At 44.3% G+C, this 25,146-nt stretch overlaps 1 protein-coding gene across 8 annotated transcripts in view; it reads right to left on the bottom strand.

The window, feature by feature from the left end:
* PHACTR2 (phosphatase and actin regulator 2) overlaps positions 1-25,146 on the bottom strand; it is a 222,349-nt gene that overhangs the window by 31,608 nt on the left and 165,595 nt on the right. For 6 of the 8 annotated variants that reach the window (XM_036024810.1, XM_036024813.1, XM_036024814.1 and 3 more), the window contains exons 3-6: positions 19,340-19,420; positions 14,560-14,718; positions 9,005-9,256; positions 4,381-4,906 (exon numbers count right to left, since the gene is read on the bottom strand). In XM_036024810.1, the coding sequence (XP_035880703.1) occupies positions 4,381-4,906; positions 9,005-9,256; positions 14,560-14,718; positions 19,340-19,420 (1,018 nt within the window). The remainder of the gene's footprint in view (positions 1-4,380; positions 4,907-9,004; positions 9,257-14,559; positions 14,719-19,339; positions 19,421-25,146) is intronic. The other 2 variants (XM_036024817.1, XM_036024818.1) reach the window with 1 other exon arrangement.

Genomic DNA, 25,146 nt, shown 5'->3' with positions numbered 1-25,146 from the left:
AGTCACGGGGATGTAAAGCACAGCACAGGAAACCTAGTCAATAATAGGGCAGTAACTATGCGTGGGGCCAAGTGGGCACTTGAACTATCGGGGGATCCGCTTTGTAAAGTACATGATCGTCTCGCCACCCTGCTGTACACCTGGCACTAATACAACACTGAATGTCAACTGCAACTGAAAAGTAAAATGGAAAAATCAATATAAAGTTGCTATAAATATGCAAAGTTTGCAACTTTGCATAGGATAATATAAAATATATACTTTACACAAAAAAAGACCCTCAAATTGCTCTCTGATATAAACAGGCGAATCCAAATTTGGACGCCACAGTTCTGCAAGACTGGTGAGCGCAGAACATGTGCTTGCTGTTCTCACTAAGTAAGAAAGACAAAAGCAGTTCTTGGTATAATTAAAACAGCCACTTTGTCAGAATCCATGGTACTGAAAAGTCTTGTGGTCACAAGCCCAAGTGTTTTCAAAATGTCCTATTTTTCACATTAGAAAAATCGTACCACTGGAATGCTTGTTTCCAGAGGGGAAAATATAAAGTGTCATTTTGTTGTGTAAAATATGCATGGCATAACACTGAACACGTTAGCCATTTGGAAGGCACGGTTCCATGGCACTGAGCACACCCACGCTGCTGTGCAACCGTCGCCGCCACCCATCTCCAGCACTTTCCCGTCCTCCCAAACTGGAACTCTGTGCCCAGTAAATGGTAACTTTCTACTCCTCCCCGCCCGGCCCCTGGCAGCTACCATTCTACTTTCTGTGTCTGTGAATTTTACTATTCTAGGTACTTCATATAATTGAAATTATACATTGGCCCTTTCATGTCTGACCTACCTCACTCAGTGTGTCTTCAAGGCTCATCCGTACTGTAGTGCATGTCAGAATGTCCTTCCTTTTTAAGGTTAATATTCCACTGTGCGTATATGCCATGTTTCATTTATCTATTTATCAATCAACGGGCATTTGGTTTGTGTCTACCTTTTGGTTATTGTGAATGATGTTGCTATGCACATCACTACAAATATCTGTTTGAGTTCCTGCTTTCAATTTTTTTTGGCAATATACACAGAAGGGGCATTACAGGATCACATGGTAACTCTACGTTTAATTTCCTGAGGAACCACCACACTGTTTCTACAGTGTGATCTCTTTTTTAAATCAGAGAAGATCCGTTTTATGGGAGAACTTTCCCACAGTCTGGATTTCGAGTCGATCGCCCCTGGAGGCCATTCTTGGTTGCCACTGTGGGTGACCACAGCACACTGAGAAGACGTGCCAATTACCAGCACGTTCTGAAGGGCAGAGCACAGATACCTCAGGGGCGAGCCCTGGTATTTGTTCATGCCGTGATTCACTAATTTATTATGTTATCGATGGTTATTTCAACCTCCTTTTTATAACGTCCTACAGGCTTCAAAGACTTCTGCCCACATTCACAACTCACAACCGTCCTATCCTGTAAAGAAGGCAGGGAGTCAGCTTCCCAACCACGGCAGTGAGTCCCGGCGGGAGGCCAGCCTTAACGTCTCTTAGTCCACTTATTACATGCTGCACTGTATGATACTTTGTTTACTCTTACTATTATGTTATATTGAGATTATATTATGGGTTACAGTCAATATTAAATATTACCCTTCAAATTGATATCATTCAACTTATGGCGTGGCTCTTGTATTTCTCGAGCGTCCCTGGGCCCCCTGGACAATACGGTGCACTCCACCAATGTTTGTGGGATGGATTACAAAGACTCAAGGGCCGTTTGAATATGGGCTCCAGATGGGCTCATTACTTTCTGCCTCCAAGTATGCCAGGCACACACATTACCAACGAAGCTGCCAGTGAGCAGAAATCCACCCGACAGTGACTGCCCTGTAACATGTGAACAGAGGCAGATATTTTTACACATGGCCATGTGTCGTCTTTAAAGTTCTGATGCTGGGATTCCAAACAGAAGCCTCTTTAAAAGATGACAGGATTTTCACACATTCGTTGACTAAACATAACTGGGGGAATGTTCTTAAGTAAAACAAGTGACTGAGAGCCAGAAATTCTAATTCAGATATCCACTTAAAAAAACAGAAGGAAGAATCTGGATGGAAATTTAAGAGACTACTTATTTCAGGCTCATTAACTCAAGAGCAAATGCAAACCATCCCTGTGGGATGAACTGTAATTTAACTTCTTTATTTTGAAGAATATACAGAGAAGAAAATCTCTATCCTCTCTTCTAGGAAAGCATGCTAGCTGCCCTGAGTGACAGGAAAGTCTATTATACAAACCTCGATGTCTAATTAAGTCCTAAGCCTGCTCTCTCTGATCCCAGTCCCAGTGGGAAGGGACAGCAGACGCTCAGCTCTCTTGTCTGACGGCCTTGCCAATATGTGAGCTGAAGGCTGATACTGGGCCCCCGGCACTGTGCGTAGCACAATACGGTGTTGTCCCTAAACGTCTGTGGAAGTGGACGGGACAGTCAGATCACCTTTGGATGCCGGCTCCCTCGGTGCCTAAGACTATTTAAGGAATCATTTCACATGCTGTACTTGTTCTCAAGTATATTGAAAAATAAAACCATCCACTCAAGTTATTTCCCTAAATACAGGCCTATGTTAAATATTTATACTTCCTGGTCATGTCAGACATTATTTTGGGAAGAAATAATGTTAACTAAAGTGTTTTGCTCACTTGAGTATCTTCAGTGCTTGGTATACTGCCCAGCACACAGAAAGCAAGCAACAACGGATGCTGAAAGAATGTCTGTTTAGGTCTAAAGGTTGGAACTGATTGCAATGCTGGAAAACACTCACTATAAATAAATGAAGACACTTGCTAAGTGCTGGGAAGTGTGAGGGATACCATAACCATTCATTTCAATATCATCTTTTCCCATAGCCTTTACTCAAGTGTCAAGCAAATAAAGTAATTTGCAGTTTAACATCATTTATTATTCCTTGGCTTTCCTTCAGATGATGGTGCTCAAGATGATTAAAAACCAACCAACCAAAAAAAAAAAAAAAGCAAGAAATGAACACACATACACAAAATAGCAGAAATGGAAGCAATTACTTTGGAAACTTACACGGTTCCCAAGGGTGTGACATTTGGTGTGCAGCTCTGGGCCTGCCCCTCACTGCCTGGGTAATCTGGGTAAACTATCTCACTTCTCTCAGCTCTCGTCTTCTCACTCATTAAACAGAAACAGTTCGGGGAAGACTTTTACGAATTAAATAACGGACAGTTCCTGATATACAATAAGCATTCAATAAATGGAGGTTATTAATATCAGTAATTGAATCCAGTTAACATTTTAGTCCATTAATCCAAAGCAACTTAAATAAGTGAACAAAAAATTTTTAACATGACTCAGATTACTTTTTTTTGAAAGAGGAGATACTAAATTATGTGATTTGAAGACTGAATTTGATTTGATTCTTAGAAACAAAAGAGAGGCCGGATTTAAGAGAGCTAGGCCTTGCCCGCACAGAACTGGTCATGGCGTCCATCCTGTGACCACCCTCCTTCCATACCTGTGCACAGGGCAGCTAACATGGCTCGCTTACCTTTAAGTGGAAAATACACAATGTGTAGGAGTCTGTAATTAGATGCAGTGAACAGAGGAGAATGAAAACCCTGGGATGAATAGGAGTTGTTTGGGCTCGCGTACTAGATGACCACATGCCTGTGGCGTACCAGCTTCTATGCTGGTTGATGGGGACAGAGCGGTAAATACGACATGTTGGTTAATTCCGTCCCGCAGGCAGAAGAAAGGGCTCTCACAGTAGAGAAGCAGTAATAACTCTTTCTGTCTGCATGAGCATCCATAGGCTTTGCGGAGAAGGTAACATTTAAGTTGGGTGGGGAATTCAGGAAGCAAGAAATGGAGCCACTCTGAAGGTGGAGGAAGAGGAGCTGGAATTTGATACAGTTCTCTCCTGATTATTTTCTGGGGAAAGGAGAAGGCTAAACAACTTGTTGAAATGAAGGGAGGCAGGAGTGGGTGAGCAACCTACACAAGCGGTCAAGATTTAAAATAACCACTGCAGGAAAAGAGAAGGGACCTGTTTAGGGAAAAGAGAAAGGACCGCGGAGCAGTGATGAGGCAGGTTCTAAATGCACTCGGAAGGCACAGGTCCGAAGTGCATCTGTCAGTAGGGCCAATGTCATTGTGTCCAGCAGCCTGTGGCACTGCTGGGGCAAGGTAAGAAAAACCAATGGCTGGGTGGACCTGTGTGTGGATCTAACAATCACTAGATTAAATTAGAAAAGAAAACCAAGTAGTTTCCTTCGTTTCCAACAGAACGGCTTAGTGGTGTGTAGTGCTCGGCCTCACAGGGAATGTAGGCGGAATGTGGGGTTTCAGCCCCGACTCACCATTTTGCATTTTCTCGGCTAACACTTAAGCCAGTGCCTGAGTGGACAGTGGTTCTGTTTGTCGGCTCTTCAGTCCAGAGAAGCTGACTTGGGTCTAAGGCAGGGACGGGCAGGTCGGCTGCACTGCTGACCAGGACAACCGGAGTGTCTGAGGCAAAAACGCACTGTTCCTCCAGAACAAGGTGAGGGGCGGGGGGGAGAGGCGGAGGAGCCACTGGGGGTGGAGGGACTGCAGACTTGGATTTGCCTGTGGTCAGCTCCTCGGTCCCGGGGGCAGTCCGCTCAGTCTCCACCTTGGTCTCCGAAGGCTGTCCTTTAAGGTCGGACGTATCAGTTGTGGTCGCATCGGAGGATGGTTGAGACGTGGGCTGCTTGCCAGTTCTTTTCTTGCCCTTTGTGATTCCCACAGTCCCTGTTTTGCTGGAAACCGTCTCCTTTGAAGTTTTTCGACAAGATGAGGTGGAGGAAGTAGATGGCGAAGCTGAGGCTTTGGAGCCAGTTGTTTTTTTTGAATGAGAGGAACCAGCTAAAATAGAGAGAGTTTGCATTAAAAGTCAAAGATGACACTTTCAGGCTAAACTAACCAGGTTGCAATTGTCAATGACAACGTTCCCTTTAACATTTTCAAGCGCACTGAATAAGTGAACAAAACAAAATAGGCGGATAATAATAAAGGTTTTATTTTCTGCCCCCTCCCTGCCTCCAATCCAGGAGGGAATGTGTGAAATTTGAGGCAAAATCCGAAGGGACAGGAGTCCTCCGTCTTCTCCCTCCTCTGGGCTTTACCTGGGCCAGCCAAAGGGAAACCCTCAGCTCCTTGTCCTACGGGTCACCTGAAAAAAGTCCCCGCATGCTCCAAAGTAGGGCCATTATGGTGTGTGCAGGACAGATAGTAGAAGGGGACAGTGTCTGGGGACAGTACAAGGTTGAGCTCCTCACAAGTTATACATGCTCTACAGTGTCTTCTGGGGCACAGCGTGGCCCACGTTCAGAGAGGCTGGGGCAGATACCACCAGCTCCTTTCCAGGCCAAAAGCAAATGTCCTCATCTGACTGCCGAGAGCATGAGCTCTCACCCGGCTCTCAGCACGGCTCCTGGGAGGAGCCCGCCCCGCCCCGCCGGCCCACACCTCTGCCGGCAGTGGATGGGGCAGATTGCAAGCATGTGGCCACAGAGAAAAGACAAGTCCCTGCAAAATATCACGAGGCAGAACAATTTCTTTTCTACAAAAAAAAGTCTAAGTGGTACTATCTGACTAATTTGAAGGAAAGGAGTATCACTGTTGGGTCTTCTGACGACGGCCTGAGTTCCTCCAGGTGCGCCATCAGTGGTGTGTCTGCCTGCTTCTGGAGAGGCTAGCTGTAACCAAACCCTGGCTAGCTCGCCTTTTCTTTGTATCATCTCGGGAAATACGTTCAAACTCCCATGAGAACGCATGCAGGTTTCATGACCTTTATGACCTATGCATTTTTCCTAATTGCTTTTTCTTATATAATGTTGCATGCTCCTTCTTTTTTCCACAAGGGGTAAACTGTCTTCCACAGAGCCATCAGAAAATATCTTGTTAGTCCCGTGAAGCCCATGTGCACTGCATACACATGTTATTGTAACTTACCTCTGATTATAACCTTAATGAAGTCACCTGGGAGGGGCAAGAGATGAAGGACAAATGAAGGACTAGACAGCAGCTGTAAGACTTCACCAAGTCGGAGACACTACAAGAAGCCAGTCTCACTTGGTGACATGGTCCAGGCTTGAAAGAATCTCTATAGTTTGGGGATTTACTATTTTATACATACACAATAACCTCCTCCACGTCTGGGCCTGTTAATGCTATTCTTTCCATAGTTAGTTCTTTATGGACTCTGGTTCTAGGAACAGGCTGCTGGTAGCTGGCAATGCCAGAGTTAATATTACTTTTTTGAAGTTAACAATCTTTGCTTGCCGACATGACAAACACATTAAGCAGACTCCTACAACGTAAGTCCATTCTAAATTTATTTTTCACAACCAAGATGCTAAGGACTGGATGTCTAAACATGTTTGATTATTTTCTTAGGGAAATTGAACATAATCTCTTCCACATTATCAATTCCAAAAAATTGTTTTGAAGAAAATTCTTTCTTTTCTAATAGCAAACTTAACTTTAGCCTGACTTGAGGGGAAAAAAAACTTTTTTTTTTAATGCCTGGAGAGCAGACCCAAACCATATTGGATTTTTCTTCTAAAATGATGTTCCTTTGCTGAAATCAACAATGTTGCTTAAGGCATTTTGGGTTAAGATTGTGACTACAGAAGAAATGCCACCTCTCCTCAGTGAACTGCTTTTGTTGTCAACACGGTGCATATCACTCTGTGAGAAAGGAAAAAACAGGACATTCTGCCTTGTTTCACTGGCAAAGCCGCTGAGCACGCTAAACGGTATCTGCACCACCGGAGGTGTGTAATAATGAAGTAATGAGGAAGAATCTTAACTGATAACTTCTGTTAAGAACTTAAAGTATCTGCTTGAAAATCAAGAGCAGCATTTGCAGTAACTTTCCATAAGGTCAACATTATTCAAATGAAATGTTACCATGTAGAAAGTTGTAAATGGTTACAAAGGGAGTATCAGTTGGATTCTGATGGAATGTTAACAATATTTGTTTTTTCATCATTGCCTCTTATTTTTTTCTTTTTATTGCTGTTCAGGTATAGTTGTCTCCATTTTCCCACACTACTCCCCGCCGCCCACCCATCCCCACCTCCCACCCTCCATCCTACCGGCCTTTGGCTTTGTCCGTGTGTCCTTTATACAAGATCCTTGTGTGATGGGCCTGTCAGTGCACTGCAGTGCAACCCGTTTCATGAACAGCAACATTCTTATACACATTGAGGACCAGTCGGGCCTCTTAATACAATGGATAACACGACTGTGCTATTCTCTCAGGAACATCCTAAGTCTGTGAATACTGGGTAGATGTGGGAGGGAAGAGTCAGGGGGTTGCTTGCTAAGAATCTATTTTGTAGCAATGAACTCAGATGGGTGTCTGAACTCGGTTGGTACTATGCTGCTTTACTTGTATATACAGAGATGTGTTGAATGTGAATATGAAACAATAAATGTATAAAAATTCAAATGAACTCATTGAAAGTAAAAAAAAAATCTTCAAGTAAAATATCTGGAAAAAAGTCAAAAAGCTGTCATAAAAGCTGTCCCCTGCCCTGGCAGTAATCAGCTTCCTCCGGAGAGAGGGCAGATAGCGTCCACGTTGAGCCAACAGCGAGCTGCGGCCACATGGGGGCACAAGGAAGAGGGACGGAAGGTGTGAGGAGGCCGGGTCTCAATTCCTATGGACAGGGCGGCAGTTCGGGGCTTTTCTTAAAGAAGTGGGTCAGAGGCTGCCTCACTGCAAGCACTGGCCCTAGGGTGTGCTCGGCCGTCTGGGAAGAACACAGGCACCCACAGGAATGGACGCTGACACGGAAAAGCAGCTGTTCCCTGAGGAAATGGCCTGAATGAACTGTTGGCACAGCATTCCGAGACATTTCACATTAGCCCTTATTAGAAGAGACCCAGACACGCAAGGTCAAAGGCAGAAGACAGGGACATAGGGGAGAGACATCTATTTGCATTCAGAGGTCTGTCATACTGTCAACTAAGCCGTTCCCTAAATTTGAGCTTTACAGGTTGTGGATTACAGTGGGAAGAAAAGATCAATACCAAGGCAAATCCTAGTAGCCAATCGTGAGAAAGCTGCTGCTGATTTTAGGGAAAATAAGGCTTGCTATAACACAGGAGGATTTCTATGCATGTGTTAATGGGGGGGAGAAGATCCAGCAAATGTGCTTAATTCATGCCTTTTAAAAGCTGAATGGCATGGTAGGCTTCTTCATTCCACTTTGCTAGGAACGCCTTCTGGGTTACATGTATCTGACTTGAAAGGAAAGCAGACATCGTAGGTCACCAAGCAGTCCTGGTGGTTTGTAACGGTGACTGGTAACCACACCACTGGGACGCTTTCCTTCTAACAAACTAAAGCCTTCTGTCTGGGGCAGGGGGAGTCCTGAGCATGTAACTTTCAACTCTGCTGAAATAGTGATGACTCAACAAGGAGCGGTGGGCGGGAGCCGAACCAACCTTTGTCAGTTATGAATGGAGAAGTGTAACTAGGCATGTGGACAGACCTAAAACATTATGATACAGCAAATATGTCAAAGATATGTGTCATACTCTTATGTGCAAACTTAAGACATTCTGAAAGAAAACCCAAGCCAAAAATCCACCCATAAACTCAAACAGGCAGAAGGCTTGTCGATGTCTAAATAAAATCCTATGGGATAATCGCCATTCATCAGGAACACTGCTCCCTCTTTCCTTCTAATGCTTCTCGTGCAGACAGGGCTCCTCAGGATGAAAGAGGTCTGTTCACCCCCAAACTAATAAGGTCAACTGATCAACCAGTTGACTTTCTTTTGATAGAGATCACAACAAAGGAATCTCCTGAGCATTCTCTGTGTCAAAGCTGCATCCACAGGAGTTCTATCCTAAGACAGGAGACATCAAAAAGACCCTCATCCCTAGAAAATTAGCCCCACCCAGAGCTGAGCACCCTAGACTCAACCCCACCGGGGGCATACTCACCAGCCTCTCGGGTTGTGTTTCGGGTTGTGTTTCGGCTTGTCGGCTTGGGTGGAGGGGTGGGGGCCTGCTTACCAGGAGCCTTGGTATTTTTTTTAATAGGAGGCACTTCGTCACCCTTGGGGCTGGCCCCGGCAGCAGCCCCTTTTGGAGGCACAGGAGCTTTGGGGGGCTTAGGTTTGGGCTTAGGCTTAGGAAGAGTTGAGGGGGGTGGAGCAGGAGCTGCCGGCGTCTCAGGGAGGTTTTCAGTGTTCTCTACAAATGAGAAAGTAAACAGAGGCAGACTGATGCAGACACACACCATATAAACAGAAGGAGCGAGACACGCGGTGACAGTGATACACACAGTGACAGTGATACATACACACGTGCGGTTGCTCGGCCCTTGGACACCAGTGTGAATGAAGCCCCGCACTGGAGCGAGTGACACCTGAGGTCAGAACGAAGGTGGAAGCCAAACCACGGTGCGCTGTCCAGGGGCACTCCTGGCTCCTGCGACAACTCAGGGTCGCACTAGTCACCCCGGTGAAGTAAGGGTGAGGACGAACGTGAATGTCCACCATCGGGGCCGACACCAGCCTTGACTCATGAGCAGGAGCCCTACCTGGAATTTCACAGAGTTGAAGGGCTCCCGAGAGTGACTGATCGGCGCACTGTGCACAGTGCCGGGGGCGAGGACTGACCGCACGGTGCTGCCTGGGCTCACGGTTACTGTTGTCCCCCCCCAGAGGAACTCGCCCTCAGGACAACTCACGCCCTGTCAAACAGAAAGGGACCTGTGCTCTGTCTCACTGTGGTCAAAACCCAATAATTTTCTAAGCTAAGGGAGCCAGTGTAGAGAGCCCTTTAACAGGAAGTGCAGTGCACGGAAGAATAAGCTATTTTCTACTATTATAACGTTTCCTCCAGCTCTGCTGGTGCAGTCGGGCAGCTTCCTGTTTCACAGTAACTTCCCCGGACCTTCCCTGACAGTGCTGCAACCAGACGTGCAGAATAAAAAAAAAAAATTAAATAAAAAAAATCAAACTAGTTTTGTCATTTGTAAACCCAAGAAAAAGTTTTGAAAAGACAAAGGTTAAAATTCATTTTTCAAAAATTCGTGTCTAAGAATATGAAAATCTCACAAGGCTGTGCCTAGTGGAAGGAGAAACAGTATTGGTCTCTCATTACAGAAAGTTAGGACATCTGAATGTTTACCCACATAGTCACGTCCGTATTTTTCTAACAGTGGCTGACTGAAATGAAAATACAGTTCTGGTCCAAAGAGCTAAGTGACAGTTCTTTAAAAACGGAGCACAACAAAAAACATAAGACAGTGTTAAGACAAGAGTAAGCGTTCACTGGATGTATCCTCCCATTATTGGATGACCAAGAAAGGCTTTTAATAGTAGAATGCATCTCAATTTAGTATTTCCTTTGTTTCATGTCTCATCCTAGTGGGTGGGAAGTGCGGACTTCAGCCTCCCCCTTTCTTCTACATCCCCATCAATGCGCATATATAACGGCCCAGTTACCGTAAGTGATCAGTAAGACTTTTCTTTTATCCTCCCTCAGCCATGAAGCCCACCTGGGTCACTGCAGCCCAAGCTGACCCCTCCTGCATCTGAACTTCATTGCAGCTCATGATTCCACATTGATCAGAGGCTGCTCTGTGTTTGCCTTTCTGTTCACACATCACGTCTCCCCAGCTAAAAGCGATTCTCCTAACCTGGTCTGCACAAGGAGGCCACTTGACCACGAAAGTCAGTTAGGGCCGAGAATGACACAAGTCACGCACACCTCACATTTTAACATAAAACATACAAATACAACACACATCGACTTGCCAGTCTTTTGACGTGGGGCACAAGCCTGTTCTTTAAATACTTCTTTAAGATTAGCCTCTAGCGTAAGACCACACATGGGACCTAAGGCCCAATGTATCATCCAGCGAGAGTCGGTCACACTGTTCCTGTTCCTCTTTCATACCACCAACCGTCGAGATCTCTTCCAAGGCCTTCCAGGCATCTCACTGGAAGATCTTTTCTCTTTCTGCCTGAAGTTTCAGATTCTAAAGTTATATCCCAAAGAATCCAGCTCCTGAGTTTGGGCAGGAGGAGATGGTTCGCTCCGTGACATTTGGGAATGACAATCACTGCCGGGTGGAAAATGAGCACACGGCGTGCAAACTGTCGCAGCCCTCGGAGAGGGGTGGTCTGGTCTGTCCTCTGTGAACTCTACCAGTTCGGAGGGCGGGGGGGGGGTGTCATGTGGCCGATGTGTGTGTTTTCTCCGTGGTGACTCTGGAGGGGCGTGTGCCCACACCCGGTATGCTTCTCTGTCTGTATTATGAACTCCTTTTGCCTCAAAATTTATATCGCATCAAGCATAACGCTTTACACATTATGTCTATTCACAGAATGTGACTGATAGGCTAATAGTATTAACAACACACATTAGTAAAAAACAAACCCTTCCTTTAATCCAGGAGGTAATGAATTCAGCCAAGTTATATACATTTTTTTGATGGCCATATGATTTGAAGACGTGATTAAACTGGTGGTGTCTACGAGGATCATCTTTTCTGGGGAGGCTAGTCAATAACGGGCTGCCTGATCACAAGGTCACCCCATCTCACACGGAGCCTGGGGGATGGCTGCTTACTAGACTTGCACATTGGGCTCATTCCGCCACATAGACAGTTTAGCTCCACAACGCCCAGAGCAAACCTGAGATCCGCGTGCATCTTCGCCTTGCCTAGATTACACTGCTGCCCCCATTCCTCGCCTTCCCCCGATGCCTCCTTCTTGTCTCCTTCAGATCTTGATTTAGAAATACATATCTCCATCTAAGGACCCAATTCTGGTCTTGCTCGAAGCCCCCCTGACTTGCCGCACTCACGAATGCGCTAAATCATGTTGCTTTATTGAAAGTCCTTGGTAATAACTCAACTGAAATAACATCGAATACTTTTCAGCTTTCTCAAATACAATACCAAGCTATCCTTAACAGACTTCATGTAGCTTTTCTGCCTACTCTATGTTTAATTCCCTCAGGGCTTGCTGAGGGAATAACGGGAGACTAGGAGCCCTGGGGGCCCTAAGGGAAGAGCGTTCGGTATGGGGCACAGGAGGCCCCAGGGCACCGTACCAACTGCAGGGTCAGGCGCCTTTGGGGCCTCGGGAACGCCGGTGTGTTTCAGATGAAACCTATGTGCAGAGCGATCGGAGGCTAGCTGTTATTTGTTTTGTTTTCTTCATCACCAATGTTTCAAATACTCAAGCACTGAGCCACCATCTTAAAAAGAGATACAAGAGATGCTGGGACATTACAGGCATGGGAACATGACCCATTAATAGATGAAATAATGCTCTTGGGTAAGCTGGATAGGTACTGTTCTTGCAAAAGGAAAGCGAGCACCATGCCCCCAAATCAAGGGTGAATTAAGACCATGGGGTGGTGGATTTGCAAAGTAGTGAGCTCAGACAAGGAGTGAGCTCAAAAGAGGAGATGTAAAAGTGAGCCTGAGGTGTTTTTAAAGTAAGTGGTATCTTTTACAGAGAAACGAATGGTTACCTTTCTTTATAAGGTAGTTCCCATTGACCATAATACTGTGTGATATGAGTTAGAAGTGACACTCATTTTACTCCTCAGGAGTGGCTTCCATGTTGAGTGCTTCCTTCCCTGTCCCAGTGGCAGGGGCTGCGGGGGGTGGGGTGTGCACCCTCCACACAGCGAGCGGGAAGCTCTCTGTCTTATTAGTGGTGGGACGGCATGCCCAGCATTGCATGTCCTCATGTGCAGACCAGCCAAGCAAGATGCTATCTTGAACCTTATTTGACCAAAAGGAACTGAATGTACTTGTTCTAAGTAAAGAATAAGAAAACAAAAACATCTCTCAAATACCCATGGACCTATGAGGCCTGCCATCGCCTCTTTAGAACATCCGGGCCTGCTGGCTTAATTAACGTAAAACTGTCAGCAACTTTTTATTAGGTCGATAAGAGACACACTTCCTTTGAAGTCCGGCCCATGCACTGACTGACACCTGCGTGGCCGCGCAGACACCAGAGATGGCACTGTTACGTAATAAAGGAGGTGACTCTTCAGTGTGGAAGGCTGAACACGGCACAGACCACAGATGGGTTTGAAATGTAACAGACTGGTGAGAGAGGACAGTTGGAACCAAAAAATAAAAATGAAAGAAATTGCCATTTGCATTAACATTTTCAATTGAATCCCCTTAAAATCTATTTAGGTATGTTTCTCTTTTTTGTTCCAGATATAGTATAAGGAAAAATATTATAATCAGTATTCATAAGCTTAATCAGAGTTTTTCAATGAAACAAGACTAAGTAAAGCCCCATACTGGACTTAATATTGAATAAAGCAAAATAATACACTTCTAAAAGATTATTAACAGAGCCCTCTAAAATTTTTAAAGGTTAATTTAAATAATTGGGGCTATGGACTTCCAGAGAGGATGATTTTAAGTTACAACATCTGTAAGTTGCACTTTTGTTCCCTCTGTCTTTGAAGGATTTGGATCAAGAACGGAGGAAGGGAAGTTTGCTTCCAGCAGATTCTAAGTTCCCAAAATGCCTAGAGAGCCTAAACTAGGTTTGACACATTTTTGCCATCCACCAACTCAGAGGGGCAGGCATTACAGAACAGGAAATAGCCTATTTCCTGAGGATTCGTGCTGCATAGCATTATCTAGAATCTCCCAACATAGCCTTACTCGGTGGGAGTTTCCGTTCATGTTCCTGTAAGTCTGACGCTGGGAGATTCCAGCTCGTACAGCAGTGGGCATGGAGAGGCAATCAATCAGTGCCCAGGAACTTGTGAATGTTCTGGGGTCCTTGACAGACAGGCATTCTGCAGGTACGCAATCTCCCTTGGCACACAGCCACTGTAGAAAGCGAGGTCTCTGAAGAAGTCTTCAGGGAATGGCATAACTGCCTCTGGCATACTTTGAAATTTCTAGTCATACGGACAAATCGCTGAGCAGAACCCATGGCCAGCACGGGAACCAAAATCCCCAGCGTCTGTGGAGACTCTTCTTGGGTCTCTCTTAGGAATGTCTAGACCCTGGACTAGAACCTACAGAGTCGGGTGCGTGGGTGCCACCAGCCAAGCTCCCACTGCTAGAGAGCCAGTGCTGGGCTGGAAGGGCCACCTTGTCCCATTACTGCTTCAGGCCAAGATGCTCATAAGGGCCACTTCTAAGCAGCAGAGACAGATGTTCAGACTGCTGGCACTTTTGTTTTCAAAAATACTGGAAAAAAGCTCTGGAGGACAAGAGGATATTCTCAGTCGTCTCTAATGACTGAAGGGCCAGCCCATGCTTACCATTACTTAGCCTTCTTTAATAAAAAATTAAACGATGTGCTTATGAAACTGATGCACCTACTTGAGGAAATCATCCAATTTCTCTTTGCTAGTCACTGTTTCTCTCCTCTTTGTGCTCGCCAATTTCTTCTCTACTGGTCTAAAGGTCATTATTGGGAGCCTAAGACCCGATTCTCAACACTGAGCCGTGCTGAAGGAAAAGGAAAAGGGGTTTCTCTTGATTTTACCTGTCTTATCTTCTGCCTTTTCCTCCAGAGGTGGCGCCTTTTCAGCTACAGAGCCATTACCTTCTTCAGATTTGACTACATTTTCCTCTCGGGTAGACTCCTCTCCGATGGGTATCATGTGCCCGTTTGAATTTTCAAAGTTAACTGTTACATCTCCATCTAAAATAGGGAAAGAAACACCTGGATGTCTAATTTGATGGCTTTCTTAAAACCCAGTTTTCCATTTACTGGGACCGTAGGGTTTAGGTTTCAGGCCCTGGGAACCCAATCCATCCTGTACTGTTTCACCCTGTTTTATTCAATAATTCATTCACGTGAAAGAACTAGAAAACCCTTAGTGTAGGGAGAAGGTGGCTGCAGACGGGGCACCCGGGAGCCATTTCAAGACAGTGGGAATGATCATCCCTAATTATCAAATATCCCCGGGGCAGCAGAGCCCCACTCTGCCTGTGCTTAGGTTCTGTCCAAGGCAATGCTAGGAGTCTCTCTGCCGCTCGGAAACAGGACCTCAACAGGCATAATCTGAAAAATGGAACAAACATTTTAACAGGCACCAAAAACACAAGGTGAATGCAGATACACAAGTAACATGAAATGAAATTACACATACAAACAATCAGTGGGAGAATATGGAATTTTCCAAGCACCACCGTCTCCAAAATATTACCTCTATGATATGTTAACTTGACACAGTAGTACAACTACTACTCTACATTCAAGGGATGGTGGCAGCAAGGCTAATTGTACTTTCATTTTCTTGTTTATGAAAATATTAAAGTGAACTCAGGTACTCTGTTATATATAACTGATGAAAGTTAGTCCAATAATGGTTTGAAAACATTAGGGGATAAAAGGTGAAAAAAAAAGGACAGAAGATTTTTCCGAAAATAATACTTCTAATATGTTATGTAAATCACAAAAAATATTTTAACCCCTGAATGTTTTACCATTCCTAGGAGTTTCTAAAGTGAAAGAGATTTTTCAGAAACTCTTAATTCAGCAACCAAAATGCTTGGAAAGATTAACCTTAGTTTGTGCCTGGAAAATTTTAAGAAGCTTTGCTACAACTGTAAAAGGAAAATTAATGAACTGAAGTTTTTACTTAGAAAAACTTGAAGAAACGCATGATTAAAGCTGACTTATGCAATTTTGATTAACCTTATTTTGGCAACCATTATGAAACAGAGACCATCTGCCAAATTTTCATTAAATATGAGTGAATGGCTTTGGCTCCACAATAAAATCTGCTGGCCGTATTAACAAAAACAAGGATGATATTTTAATAAGTAAAAAATTCATATCATAAAACCATATCATGTTCAAAATACAAAAAGCACCTCTAATCCGACTCATGTATAAAAATAAGAGACAATAATTGAAGGCAGGGTCATTGCTAGTAAATTGTAAATGCTTCAACAAAATTAAGGTAATAAACTTTAAAGAGTATATGTAAAACCAAAAGAAACCAAAGGATTCTTAGTTATTGCTGTAAGAAAATACTGGATTATCACATGACAGAGAGAAATAGTTGACAATGTAAAGGAATACTTACTTTGCAGTATGAAATAAAGTTAGTGCTTGTAAAAAAAAAACTGTAGAAAAAGGAAACGTGTCTAGTAAATATGGAAGTTAAGAATAAAACAGAGGAGAACCGAAGTTACTAAGAGCTAGTGTGTGGTTGAGAAGGTGTTCAAGTTTTGTATAGTATTTTAGTATTAAAACAAGTTAAGTCCTTGATACAGTTTATGTATGTAAGTAAAATATAAGCTCAGCAAAAGATGATGCTGAGCTGGACTGCAAGTTACAGTAAGAGAACCATGCCAAGTCTTACAAGAGCCTTTGCATGCAAAAATGAGAGAGAGAGAGAGAACTTAGAAAAGAATTGTGAGATTAAAGCAAACCAAGAGATAAAGCATACACAGAAATAAGTGGTTAAGTAAGGAGCATGAGAGGGTTCGAGGGCTTTCCTTCTTTCTGGCAAACAAGTGTATGTGAGATATAGTTAATAAAGAAACAGAGATGAGGAGAAACTCATCTATGAATGCAAGGTGAGTGACTCATTAGAAGGTCAGAAAGTATACGATGATAGAAAAGGAAAGGAGGCTGCATCTGCATGCCCTCAAGTTCAAGCTAAGGGAAAACATGGAAGGAAAGACCAGAAGGTGAGGACTGAGCTTGGACTTAGACCATGAACTTCTCAGGAGAGAAGACCAACTGCTGAACTTTTAAACTGAAGTTAGAATTGGTACAAAAAATAATTTGAAAGGAATAACAATAGCTGGGAGGGAGGGTCAGGTGTGGGATGGGACAAGGTCAAATCCAGGGTAGCTGGAGAGATTTTAAAATTCTGTCTGGCTCACTGAATGAATGGCGTAATTGACAAGCACTGTCAAGAGCTCAGGCAAGGTCAAGAAGATCAGGGCAGAGAACGAACCCTCATTCACAGAAGATGGGAGGTTGTCCCAAAGCACAGTGGCTTCTAGTTTTTGGTTAGGGCTGAAAACAGACTGAAATTCTCAAGATAATTATTTATGGAAAAATGACAGATTTTTTTCAGCTTTTGGTATAAAGGGTGAAGGACTCTATTTCCAATAGGCATCATTGGGAACTTCCAAGTATTTCATAATTTCTATAATTGCGTATACAGATGGTGCAAGAGGTAGAAAGTGGAATTCAGTAATTTATAACTTCCCAAACATTATACCTATTAAATTGTGTTTGGGTTAAAAATTGTTTTGCTCTTTTTTTCTTGTATTTTAAAGCTTTTAATGTTCAGTATGCAAAAGTTAAATAAAAATGTCAAGTAAGTCAGATATTTTGGGAAATAGGTATATGAAATTATAATCCATCAGGCAAATAATTTAACAGATTAGGAAGAATAAAAATGAAGCAATATTAAATATTTCTTTAGATTGACATATCACTTGTATTTAGAGAAAGTAACCTCTTTCCTAGCTACAATATTTAATTGGATAAAAAAAGGGGACTTTAACCTGTATCTTTAATGCTCACTGAATGTGGGAGGTGGGGGGTGGGTAGGGCAGGGGAGAGTAATGGGAGGAAACAGGGACCACTGCAATTGAACAACAATAAAAAACAATGAATAAATTTAACTTCAGATATAATCAAATCTGAGGTTTTCAATGAAAAAAAAAATCTCATGTGTAGAACTAACCACAATTTTAACTTCCAATCCATTCTCCATCCTACACCATTGAACTAAGCTTAAATAAAAGGCTTTACACAAACACAAAAAAATACTCAGCAACAATTTCAGTTCTAAATTTTCCTTCGCCCCTCTAAATCTAATGTTTTAGATTAAAATATCTAAATAGAGGTGACTGTGCCGAGTTTGGCTTTCAGTGGATTTGTAACTTCTCTACGGCCTCCAGAGAGACTAGAGAGGAGACAGATTTTGACATTGTAAACTGACCTTCAAAGAAGAAGAAAGGTCAGGGATGTGCATTTTTTATTTTTAAAAGTACCAGGCAGGAAATAAATAGCTTGAAGGTAATAGAGAATTAGGGACAAAATTGATTCATAAAATGGAGTGAGAAATGTACAACAGGCCAAAAATCAAAGTAAAATACTTAAAATTGTGAGGATTCAAAAAAAAAATTGGTAGTATTCACTCCAGATTGCCTCATTCTCTTTGAAGCAGGAGTAAAATAGTGAAGTGTTTCCCAGCTCCACTGAGGTTATTCAGATGTTGGAAAGAGTGTGTCACTTGGATTTATGAATAATGAATACCAGAAGATATTAAGTTCTTTGCAAGGAACACATACCAGGAAAAGAGAAGTACTATTATTTCAATTTGAACTTATCACTTTTTCTTTTTTTATTGTTGTTCAAGTACAGTTGTGAATTTATCACTTTTTATTTGCTCCCATAAAAGTACAATAATAATAATAATATATCTTAGTAAATGTTTGGGGGAAAGCAGAAGGTAAATGAACAATGTTGCTTCAAATATTTTCTTTAGTTTCAGTAGTAGTCGGAACAATGAAAATTAGTCAGTATTACTTATTTGGAGAAATAAACAATCTTGGTGTGTTCTTTTGAGGGTTTATCTCAGCTTCCATCTAATCCTTGACTTTTTTAGTAAGATTTCCCCTTGGGAGGACAGAGAAAAAAGGAGAGGCCGATTCGAGGTAGGAAAAAAATACTTGGAAATAACTGTTAGTGAAAAGGTGAAAACACAGATCCAAAGAAATGAAAAGAGAATACTAGGAAAATTACTTGAGAGGAAGATAAAGCAAATTAACTAATCTGCCCATTCATGCCTTATTTATTGATTGTACATTTGAGCGCATCATAAAGGGACAAGAGAGATATGTTTACCATCTCTTTCTCTCTCCTTTCTTTTACTGGTAGACTTAAGAAGCCAAATGCATGAGCCAAGTTAAAACTCCGCAATTAGGCTAACAATCGAGTTAACTTGTATGGAAAGACTGAAGCTCAAGAAGAGAGGTGAGGGGGAGTCACAGAAGAATTTGTATCTTATCTCTGTCTGCAGCTACAATGTGCCTCCATAGCGCTTCGGGCTGAGAGTGACGTATGGTGGACTCACCAAAAAGGTCACTGAATTTCTTTTCTGGAAGAACTTAGACTGTCTGCAGGCCACGGAGGCATGCGGAATTAAAGCAAGATTCTCGGAGTGTGGTACTCTCGCTGCTTTATCTCCCCAAGACCATGGTCATCTTAAATTTCAAAAGAAAAGGAAAGAAAGACCAAAGAACGAAGGATCAAATTATTTTAAATGTATGGTTAATTTCCTCACCTTGATCAGGCAATTCCTTAAGAACTCCCCTTCTTATCAGCTCCTCTCTACTTTGTCTTGTGGATATCTTCCTTTCTAATACTTTTAAAAAGAATAAGCACAAGTAAGAATCAAGTCATTGCTTAAAATAATTATGAAAAACATTCCAAGTAGAATCGAGCACATTCACATTGTTCAGTTGGGGGCCCAAACCCCAGTTTCCCTAGTTGTCCAGGAGCAACACCTGTGACCGGAGTCAACATAATCAGGACAACGGCAACAACTTCAGCCCACGACCCAAAACCCCGCCACTGTGCCTGGTCTTTCAAATGATGGTGTTTGGCCAAGAATCCAGACAAATTATTTCACAGCAACTATATCTCACTTGGAAATATTCCTGTCTTTGGTAATAATGCATTCTAAAACATTTGTTTCTATGAATATGCAATGCATGTAGAAAACATGTATGGGTATAGTAAGAAAAAAACCCAAATAAACAAGTACACTTTCAGTAAATACTCAAGTAAACCAAAGAGAATAGACAACTTTTTCAGTGTTTCCTCTCTCACACGATCTAGTATGAAAGTCCAACACATCAGATTTCTGGAACTCTGTTCCTTGCCATCCTTAAATATTGTCAAGACTCAGGAGGATGGAGTCAATTCATGCTTTCACAAAAGGCACGCAAGGGATGGGAATCGCAACACTGCTTCTTCCTCCTTCGGCAAGAATCGAAATTCCAGTCACCGCTTCGGAGTGGAGTGGAGGAGCTCACAGTCCCACTGCAGTACTCACCTTGTATGTGTGCAATGTTGGAACGTTGGTTCCTGAACCCCACGTGTCTGTGTAACTGCAAACTCCACTGCCCAGTTTCAGGGCCCAGAAAGGTGTGCAAATTAACACCTGGTCATGTCATCTCCTAACCCTCTGAGCCAACACTCCCCAAAGCACGTTCCACAGAACTCTCTTCCCTCTGGATGCCCTGAGGCAAGGTGATCAAAACAGCACCTTGACACAGTACGAAAGGGACAGAGAAGAGGCACAGGGCTCTTTGGGGAGAAGGAAAGGCACCTCAGTGGAGTCTGGGTAGCCACAACAGGACCAGATGCTGACCGCCTCTACAAATCTGTCTCTTGTCCTTATAAAACCGTAGAGATGTCCTGAACAACATAATTTCATGACCCAAACTAGATGCCATTACTCCCAGCCACACCCTGACACATACAAATAGAGCTGATGATAACATTCAGAATACAGTTTGTTTTTTTTGCGGGGGTAAGGGGGTAGTGGTGCTCCAGGTGGCCTAAAGCAAGGGCACTTTGAAGAGAGAGGGGGGATGGAGGGGTGTTCTTGGGTTGGGAGTTCTGCATTAAGCACCGGAAAGTCCTCAATAAGTGTTTAGTAAGGCCATGAGCCCAAGAATGGCAACACTTAGTCTCTCTTGAAGAAACTGGAATTTGTTTCACTTTCTGATAGCTAGGATTTGTGGATTTCTTTTTTATCCTGGTTGCCAGAAAGGCCAGAGTAAAGTTTCATATTCAGAACAAATTCCATATGACAATTTGTGGGTGAAATCTGTTTCCCCTCCTCAGAGACCTGACTCCCTTTATATTCTATGGACTGCACATGTGCTCTTTGTTCTAATGTGTTTGTCAAACACATTTTTTGACAGAATCGGAATGTAAACCACCAAGGAAATGAATGACCAAGTGAATGCAGGGATAGGGAAAAAATAGTAACGAATAGCTTATGAGTCCAACTGGGGACACAAGCAGAACCACCCCCTCCTCCTTTACACAACCCTCCCCCTCCCTTCCAGAAGGAAGCAACAAGAGTTCACTTAGATGCTGGAGATTTCAAAGGACAAAGTTATCTGGTGTGTGTGTGGGTGGGGGGAGCTGTTCCTTCATGGGAGTTCTTTCCCGTAAAAAGTGCTGTTCTTTCAACACAGCTTCAATTCGTGCAGGGCCTTCGTCAAAGAGGAGGGAAGGCCTGTCCACGGGAAGACAAACAACAACACCCACCACGACACTGTGGGGCGCTGCTGGGGCTGTGCAGGGGGTTGGCAGGACCCGACCACGCAGTCTCCCCGGGACCGTACAAAGCCATTCATGCTTGACTGGGAAGCAGGCCCCGGAGGCCTCTTACAGCCCAGTCTCAGCCCCCCTACTCCTGGGGCCGGGGACAGAGACCGCAGGCTGTGTTGCTAAGAGGGAGGATGCAGGTGGCAACCTGGGCCAGGGGGAGGGTCACGCCCCATCCTGGGAAACCAAAGGCATGGCTGATTTAGAATACAGTCATTGTGGCTGGCTGCCCTTTGCTCTTAGGAAACAACTTCCAATTGTGTGCTTCTTCTGCAAAGTGGCTGGAAACACAACATGGCCGTCAGAGGTCCTGGATTCTAGGACCAGAACTTGCACAACTGGTTGCGTGGCATCGGGCAGGCTCCTCAGATTCCAGGGCTTCTGATCCACTATCAGTAAACTGAGGGATGGAACGATCCCTAGAGGGCGACTTAGCCAGTCAAACGCCACATAATCTTGTGTCACTAATCACAGCTGCTCTGTAATCTCTGCTTGGAGCACCTTGAAAAGCTGTCATTCTTGCTCTCCAAAGTCATAGGAGAGCCCAGAATGCTTCTGCCTCTCTGTCAAGGATTCCAGAGCATGCTTTAATTTTACTTTTAAGTGTTCTGTTGCTTTCATTCTAACGTAATCTCGGCTAAAAATCCCTCCTCTTTCTTCCTTGTAAATCCTAGAGCTTTGAAGTAGCCAGCTTGGCTTCCCGCCAAGACTCAAATCCCACGGCTTTGTTCTTCGGCTCTACCGCTCTACCTCCTACCAAGGGGCCTTGATAGGAAAATGCCTTTGGCTATTTGTTTGGTCTTCGGCTGAGCACATTTCTAACACATAAGGCAGATAACTGTGTGCGGGGCCAAGGAGAACAAACTGCAGGCGACCGAGCGTGGAAGGTATGCTGTTAGGGCACTGAGTTCCAACCACCGCTCTCCCAGAAGAACAAGTATTTCACTCTTCATCTTTTAAAATATTTGCCTCCTGTTTATATAGTGCCTGTATGTTTGCAGAGCACATTCACTGGACGCTTTTCATAGGCTCAGAAGGGTTTTGCATTGGAATGAATCTGAGAGTTCATTCTAGTCCAACAGGCCACACAAAGCCAAAGTCATTTCGGGAACATTCCTGAGATGTGCTCACCTGCCTGCAAACATTGGGAGGCAGGACGGGCGCTCTGGCATAGCCTGCTCTAGTTGCCCATCACCCTCACTTTTAGGAAGGTATGCCTCAAAAGGAGTCGAAAGCACCCTAACCAGGCCCATGCTCCCCACAGCTCTAGACCAGACGAAGTCCTCTCTGAGGGGAAAGCAGCTTGGGTTGGCGCTGTGCTCACTGAGAGCAAAGCGGGTTACTGAGGCCCCTAGAATCTGATCTCACGTGTTCATTCTACCACCTGCTCCTTGACGCTGAAGCATGCACTAATCTTTGCAAGGACAGCCATAACGTTGGGGATCCCTCCTCACAGCTGTGGCAGGACCCTCATCACTGGATGTAGTAGCTGGGTTTGTCCATGGAAGCATTCTCTCCGGTTCAGTAAATGGTTCGTGGTTACTTTAACCCAGTTTAAAAAGCATGTGTGATTTTTATACCGAGGTCAAGCAAAACCAGGATTTCGGTTTCACCGTGCACCCGGTGAACTGAAGCTCTGACAGCCCAAAGCTGATGACAACAGCCCACATTCTTCTTCTCTAAGATGTGAAGGGTGCGTGGCCCTCGTTTTCCAGACTTCATACTTGTACTCTGGCTTCTCAAGTGTCTGAAAAGGATCAGCCTTCCAAAGACTTCCCATGGCTGTCCATCTCACTTTCAGTAATATCTCACGTCCTTGGCATGGTCTCCAGGTGACCCCTAGCTTAGCCCTCCATGACTGTCTTCTCTCCTTACCACTCCTCCCTCCTGGCTTTCTCTGCCCCAGCCTCTGCCAGGCTGCTTCTCACCCGAGACCCGCCCCTGCCTGGTGGCCTCGGTCCTTATCTGGGGTGCCACCTCTACAGAACCCTCATGGCTCACTCTAGCACTTTCTTCAAGTCCCTGCTCTAAAGTCACCTTATTTTCTGCACACCCAGTGTGGAACAGCTTGCTCCCCTTCTTGTCTTTGACCATCTTTTTAACCTGCAGAATACGTCATCACTTCCCGACATAGAACCTAGTACTCTGTGTCAGCGTGGTCTCGGTGAGAATCAAAACCCGGTTTTGTTTACTGCTGCACCCCCAACAGTGCAGGCTGCTGGCACTCAGAAAATGGGGATTTGTGGAATAAATGAATGAAAGAAAACAGACTGATAATGATAATGGTCTTCTTGTTTTCTGCCGCTTCCCAACCTCCGATCGAAGAGAGAGCAAGTGAGGCTTGTGGCAAAGCTCGAAGAACAAGAGCCTTCTGTCGTCTCCTTCCTCTACCCCTTGGCTGGGCCAGCCAAAGGGAAAAGCCTCAGCTCCCTGCCTGTGGCTCATCTGAAAAAGTCCCTGTATGCTCCGGAGAAGGGAGGTCATAGTATGTACAGGACACCAGCCAACTCACAGGGTGTAACACACGATTGGGCTCATCATAAATTACAAGTGATTTATGATGTCCTCTGGGCACGGAGCCTGCGCTCGGGAGGGGAGGCCGGGGCCCGTGCCGCCAGCTCCTTTCTGCAGATGCACAGCCAGGGTGTTCCAATCCTCTGGACGTATCCGTGTGAGTAAATCTTCCAGTCCACAAACCGCTTGTGTTTTCTCTTGGCCAGAAAAGGGTCTCCTAATGCTCAATCCTAACACTGTTTAATGACGGAACAAAATAGCAGAGCAAATAGAAAACGATTAAATAAGCGTGCCGTGTTATCTTCCTGGGTCCACGCACTGAATGGCCTCACTGTACAACCGCGGCAGGAACAGAGAACGGCTTGTCCCGTGTGGAGAGTGTTCCATACGCCAGGCTTTGCTCTACCTCTCCTCAACAGCAGTGACAGAAAACAGAAGGCCAAGAAATGGCCTCCTTTTTCAAAGACCTTTCACGGGAGGCGTACCTAAATCGTTTAAAGAAACAACCACCAAAATGCCACCCAACAGGACATTTACAAACCTTCCCAAACATCTCAAGAATGTAAGGCAGAGAAATAGAGCCTACGGCCCCACCTAAAAACCCTCAGGGGTCTGGCCATTTTTGTGTTTATCCACACCACGCCCCCTCCTCCCAGACCTGCAGGCTACAGATGCGTCCCCTGAACTCCTCAGCACAGAGCAGCCCAGCTCCACCACCGCTGTTCTTCCTCTCGCTGCACTTTTCCTCTCCTTGTGTCACGAGCCCAGCATTGAAGTCAAACTTCACTTCTTGCCATTTCCTGTACCTCCTGGGCTCCATTCCTTCTCTTATTGTTTCTCCTTTCTAGAATTAGACTGTTTCTATCGCTCTTGGGTGAAACTGTCCCTTGAATTTTAGGTCCTTTTCAAACAGCTCCCTGTGTTGGATCTCACTGTTAGTACTGGCAAGAATGAAGAACTCTTTAGGCTCGCCCTGGCTGGTGTGGCTCAGTGGACTGAGCGCTGGCCTGCAAACCAAAGGGTCGCTGGTTCGATTCCCAATCAGGGCACATGCCTGGGTTGTGGGCCAGGTCTCTCATAGGGGGCATATGAAAGGCAAACACACATTAATATTTCTCTCCCTCGCTTACTCCTTCCCTTCCCTTCTCTAAAAATAAATAAATAAAACATTTTAAAAAGAGAGAACTCTTTATGCTCCTAAAGTCCTTTTAAGTAAATTCTCTGCCTCGG

This window comes from Phyllostomus discolor, chromosome 4 (assembly GCF_004126475.2).
Source record: "Phyllostomus discolor isolate MPI-MPIP mPhyDis1 chromosome 4, mPhyDis1.pri.v3, whole genome shotgun sequence".
Taxonomy (NCBI): domain Eukaryota; kingdom Metazoa; phylum Chordata; class Mammalia; order Chiroptera; family Phyllostomidae; genus Phyllostomus; species Phyllostomus discolor.
Note: the sequence above shows the minus strand (reverse complement) of the source record. Positions and strands in the feature narration are given on the sequence as shown.